The sequence below is a fragment of the Aethalodelphis obliquidens genome, unplaced genomic scaffold (assembly GCF_003676395.1).
Source record: "Aethalodelphis obliquidens isolate GAN/ISIS:26980383/991018 unplaced genomic scaffold, ASM367639v1 scaffold3, whole genome shotgun sequence".
NCBI classification, from domain to species: Eukaryota; Metazoa; Chordata; class Mammalia; order Artiodactyla; family Delphinidae; genus Aethalodelphis; species Aethalodelphis obliquidens.
In genome coordinates, this window is record NW_020837947.1 from 70419187 (window position 1) to 70425186 (window position 6000).

Below are 6000 nucleotides of genomic sequence, written 5' to 3' on the forward strand. Positions count from 1 at the left end.
AGATGCTATACTTTCATTATCTTTCCTGATGCCTCTAGTTTTGGCTAAGAATCAAAATAGTTGTCAAGGTTGTCTTAAACTTTCTAAACACATATACTCCAAAGCTGCGTGTGTGAAGTGTCTCCAGAATCTTTTATTGCTGCTTTTAAAATTCCCCGCAGACACTCACCCACACTGTTGCACTCAAACACATTTCTACCACAAAGATTAAAAAGTACTTCAGAATATTTTTTATTCTACTCTGTATCAAGGCCACAGACGCACAAAATGTTTGGATCACTTAAGTTATAACATTCCATGTTTTCATAGTAAGAACAAGGACATAAATGATCATTTCCTGAGTTTACAGTGCAATGTAAAATTTAATCTGTATTGCTAATCAGACATCTTACAGCATAGAAATGTGATCAAAATGATCATTTGCTTTATCATGTCATAAAACACAAGAGCTTATTGTAGAACAGTGATACAGTTTAAATGGTAAGGAACTTTGTGATTCGTAACAAAGAATCCTCTATATACTTGTTGCCACGATTGACCTTCCAGGACAAATATCAGTAGTAAAATAAGTTATGGTACAAAATAAAGTCAACAAGGTATCTATAGTGAAGAAACATTTGATTTAATTTAAGAAACTAAAACCTGGATTCTAGTTAACCTATGTACAAAAATGTTCTTTTAAAAAACCCTAAGTAATCACAAATTTCGCTAAAACAGTTGAATGACGGCTCTTCATTATGCTGTAAAACTATGGATCTCATCTTTGGAAAAGTTCAAATCATGCAGCAACCTGAAAAACAAATAAAAAGCACATGTTTCTTAGGGAAGATGTTTAAAAATAAACAAGATCAGAGTTTACCATCGTAACCATAGTATTTTTTCATTTTCCCCATTTAGCATGTGTTTTCTAAAAAACACAATTATCACTTCTAAAAAATTAACAATAATTCCTTAATATCATCTAGTATCTAGTAAGTGTTCACATTTTCAATTGTCTCATAAATGCCATAATTTTTTAAAGTTTGTTTGAATCAAGATCCAATTAAAGTCTACTCACTGTGATTGGTTTATATGTCTTTTGGGTTTTGTTTTTTTGTTTTTTTTTTTTTGCGGTACGCAAGCCTCTCACTGTTGTGGCCTCTCCCGTTGCGGAGCACAGGCTCCGGACGCGCAGGCTCAGCGGCCATGGCTCACAGGCCCAGTCGCTCCGCGGCATCTGGGACCTTCCCGGACCGGGGCACGAACCCGTGTCCCCTGCAATGGCAGGCGGACTCTCTACCACTGTGCCACCAGGGAAGCCCCTCTTTTGGGTATTTTTTGATCTATAACATCCCCTCCAACTCTCTCTCTCTCTCTCTGTCCTTCAATTTATTTGTTGACAAAATGAGATTTTTAAGTGTTGAGTCTCCCACAGTTCTCATTTTGCTGCATCCCTGTGGTTTACTTTAATAATGTTCCTTTTTCCTTTTATCTCCCAAAATTTAATAATTGGATCGAGAGGCTTAATCAGATACAGGTTCAATTCTTTTTGACAAGACTACTTCATAGTGCTCTTTCATCAGGAGGCACATAATACCGGGTTGCCTCTCTTTTCGGATGCTAACCACCACTGGTGATCTATGTACATATCTACTAGTTTCATTAGGGACCGAAGTTGGTGATATTCTACTCCTATCATTCTTTATTCGTTTATCAGCCGAGGAATTCTATAAAGAATAACTTCTGCTCATCTATTATGTGGTTATCCAGTAGTATAACTCATACAGAAAAGGCAGAATAAATGCCGGTTTTCTTCCTCTTTATTCACCAGGTTTTGAAGTAAGGATTTGATCCCCTAGCATTCTATCGTAATTTTCCCCCACTGAACAGGAGAAACAGAAATACTGCTTAAGTATAATTCAACTTGGAGAATACTGTAAATGGAGACTGAAATCTTAAAAGTAGCTCTGTTTAAAATAGTGCTGAAGGGGACTTCCCTGGAGGTCCAGTGGTTAGGACTCCACGTTTCCACTGCAGGGAGCATGGGTTCAACCCCTGGTTGGGGAACTAAGATCCCGCAAGCCATGTGGCATGGCCAAAAAAAAAAAAAAAGGAGGTGAAAAAAAAATAAATAAAATGCTGCTGAAAATAATAAACATTTCCTTCGTACTCACTCTTTGCAGTCACTGTGCTAAGCATTTCACATGCATCAATATTATCATCTATTCCCTCGGATAGGTGAGTACACGAAAGCTTAGATGGTTTTGGCCCTAGGACACTTAGCTGATGATTGTAGCATGACCCTAAGTGGTGGAGCTGGGATACCAACCCAAAGTGGCAGCTTCCAGAGCTGACACGCACATTCAGACAAAACGACAGGACGGCACAGGAGTTACGAGGGCCAACGTGGTGCAGCAGGCAAACCTCTCACTATCTGAACCCAACCTACCTTTCCGGACATACCGCCTGTCTTTTTCATAATTAAAATTAAAAATAAAATAGCAAGAGAGAAAATTACCTAGCAAATGTTAGGTTCAGTCACATACCAAACAAGGAAATGCAGGGCATTTAAGGCAGGCATATTTTAAAGTCATCTAGAAAGCCAGTAGTGGCTATATGTAACCAAATATTTTAGAGTGTCGTTTTAGAGTTAAGTAAGATCAAGGTGATTTTTAAATAAGATGGTCACCACCACTGGTTGTTCTCTGTGCGGAATTCAACTCTTGGTCTTGCCTTATTTATGTTCTAGTCTCTGGTTTTTGTCTTGCTGTTTGGCTTTCTCTCACTGTGTTATCGATTAATGCTCACCCAGTTGCAGAGAATGATGGAAGATCAAAAGCTACAATGAGATGAACACTGCTTATTATATTTTTAAAAAATTATTATATATTATGAAGCTTTGGTGGAAGAGGAGGTTGAATCTAGTGTCCCCAAAACTATCTGGCACCAATCTTGTGAAAGCGTCCACACGACCAGCCACTACCAGAGGCCACCAAGAGCTGGCTGTGTCTGACTTTTGTGTTCACGTCTAACTCTGTGCATAATCCGGGCCTCCGACGCTTCACCGGCACGCAGATTAAACACTTTGTTATTATTTTCTTATACTGTGACAAACTATTGAAGTACGTGTTCATATGAATAGGAAGAAATGAGAGCCATGTCAACTGCTGTTTATAGGAGGTCGTCATTTCACGGTGCTGGGATTCTCTCTCCTACCACGTTGCTACTCACTTCATTCCTTGTTCTGTAAATGGCATTGGTCCACAAATGCAGATGAGGACTTTGGATGTGTCTAAACTTCTTTTCAAAAATTCAGAAAGCAGAGCTGGTGAAATGTATCCCCGTTTGCCGTTCCATTCAGAAGTAGGTACTGAGAGAACAAATTCAAGGTCAAATCTGGAGAAAAGAAACATTTGTTTAAAGTCTATTACATTAAATACATTATGAACATGTTTCCAGTTCACTAACGCATCTTTTTCTCCCCTGGAGAACAAATGAATATATGAAGGTTGACACGCTTGCTAGCAAAGCACTAGAACAGAATGTAAACATTTTGCAAATACAGGTAAATCCACATTTACTAAAGATAAACTTTTGCTACAGATAAGAGAATAATTTGACATTTTCTATTGAACTCATTAGAAAGAGAGCTCTGAGGGATCTCAGAGAACTCCACATTTTTATTAATAATTCGCTTGTATAAAGCACAGTAAAGAGCAACAACCAGTGACATGTGCATTTTCATCTGACTCAAACCCCTCCAATGAGCCCTTGACCCCGATAACCAACGGCCTATCTGACTTCTTACTGTCACTTGACTTACAGGATCCCTGTGCCACACCCGATGTCACTGCTGTGAATGGCACCACAGTCCGTTTGGTTGCACAAACCAGAAACCCAGGACTGATCTGCCTCACCCTCCACGTCCAAATTCTCCCCAATCCTAGCTCCTAACTCTGTGCTCTGCTTCTCTCAGCCTTAACCGCCACACCCTGCCTGTTCTCTTTCTCCTTCTGTAATGTTTCTACCACACCCCACTGTTCAGTTTCTTAGCTCAAGCGTCATTTCCAGGGAAGCACTGCAGCCCCACCAGTCTGGAGTCCTTTCGTAATTACATGTGTTGTAGAAATGTTTCCCTTTTCCTCTTCTTTATAGCCTTTCTATCAGGCTGTAAATATGTGGCCACCAAGGTGATTTTTCTAGTAATGTCTCCCTTCCCCATTAGACCAGAAACTCCGTGAGAGCAGGGACCATGTTTGCTTGGGTTATCACTGCACCCCTAGTGGCCATCACACAGGAGGCACTCAAACACTATGGAGTGAAACATTTCAAAGAAAAGAAAGGGTGCAGAATTACGATCAGAAAGAAGCACATCAAACCAAGCCTCACAAGGGAACAACAGACCACTTCTTCCCACAGCTCTGCAACCTGTTAAGTGAACTGCTGATGAACAGCCATAGCACATTCAAAATTCTAAGCTCTACCTGCTCCCTTTGCTCCATTTCTGCAAACACAGTTAGTTCTTGTCATTTTCAGTAGCATCAGATCGAATGTGTTTCTACATTTTCCACTTGAGTAATATGTTAATCTCAATCTTAAGAAAACGCTGAAGCGAATAATTTCTCTCGTGAGGTGGCCCTGGGAGCCAAACATCAGAACAGAAGCAAGACATGGCTGGAGCTGTGGTCCTCGCCTGGCTGGGCTGCAGCTGGGTGAACGCTCCCAAGAGCGGACGGGCCAGCACAAGCATACAGACCAGCTCAGGGCGCCAGCCGGGGCTACAGAACCCGTCCCAGCTCTCACCAGACCCAGCCTCTAGGGCTTATAGGTCCATCTGTGGAACAAGGTGGGAAAACTATATGCTCTCTTACAATTCTAATATTCTGATTTTATATTTAAGATCCCAACAGAGACGTGTTTTATTTCTTGCCTTCAAAGTTCCCATTTCACTTTAGCAGCAATAGGAATCCACCCTATACAAAACAGTACCCCGAATACTCTCTTTTAGTAGCATGTTTTCCTTCCCAGCACTTATCATTAAGATAGCGTTACGTAATTCTGGAACGTGATGTTTGTTTGCTGCTCCATGAGGCCAGAGTCCTGGCCTGTCTTGTTCATACTGTATCCAGACCTGGCTTGAGGCAAGTGTGCAAAAAATACTTGATGAATGAAAAAAGGAATTTATTTAACAAGAAGCCATATTGGTTAAAAATAAACACTATACTCAGAAGAACAAAGCCATATGCTGGCATCTATGAAATTACATATAAAAATGTACGTGAATTTGTAAGGGCATTCTTCTGGGAAGAAGGTCTATAACCTTTCATCAGATTATCAAAGGGGACCCAAAAGCAGCTGTGGAACCACTATCTTAAGACATTTCTAATCATACATAGACAACGCAATAAAATATAGCAACTGCCTTGTTAAATTACAAATAAAAGATAGTCTCCTCTGCCTCTATTTCCAATCAGCCTGTCACTGGAATAAAACTGCTAAGATATATAAATCAATACTGGCGTCCTTTGTCATCTGAATAAAAATCTTAATTTTCCTTTAGTGAGATGCTTTAAAAAGAAAAAAAAGAAAAAAAGAAAAAAAAAAGCCTAATCAGTGGCATGCTTTCTGCAGGCATCTACTAAAGGGTGAAAAATAACTGTGATCCTTACATAAATGGTATAAATTCCTCATGTATTTTGTATTTATTCACATATTGGTCCCCCGGGTATACCTTCAGGCCTCTCAGTGGAAAACGTGACCAGGTGGCATGGATGCAATTTTCAGGGGATTGTAAGGAGGATGCTCTCCTGTTTCTCTTCTCCTTCACAGCCCTGGAAAAGAGCTTTCACTGGAGCGGAAGCAATCCCAAGGTAGGACTCAAGAATACATGAATGAAGGGCTTTTTATACCATATCAGGATACAGATGGTTACTGTGGATGGTTGCTTCTGAATTTTTCTGAAGGGCAACTTACTGTCTGAAGCATTTATAGCCTTCAGGCATGAGGGGACGCACTGGCAAA

At 40.2% G+C, this 6000-nt stretch overlaps 1 protein-coding gene across 5 annotated transcripts in view; it reads right to left on the minus strand.

Moving 5' to 3' along the window:
* Positions 1-207: 207 nt before the first annotated feature.
* CYB5R4 (cytochrome b5 reductase 4) overlaps positions 208-6000 on the minus strand; it is an 84163-nt gene continuing 78370 nt past the window's right edge. For all 5 annotated transcript variants that reach the window (XM_027091346.1, XM_027091367.1, XM_027091338.1 and 2 more), the window contains 2 exons: positions 3211-3375; positions 208-790 (listed from right to left, as the gene is read on the minus strand). In XM_027091346.1, coding sequence (XP_026947147.1) covers positions 736-790; positions 3211-3375 — 220 coding nt within the window. In that variant the 3' untranslated portion in view covers positions 208-735. The remainder of the gene's footprint in view (positions 791-3210; positions 3376-6000) is intronic.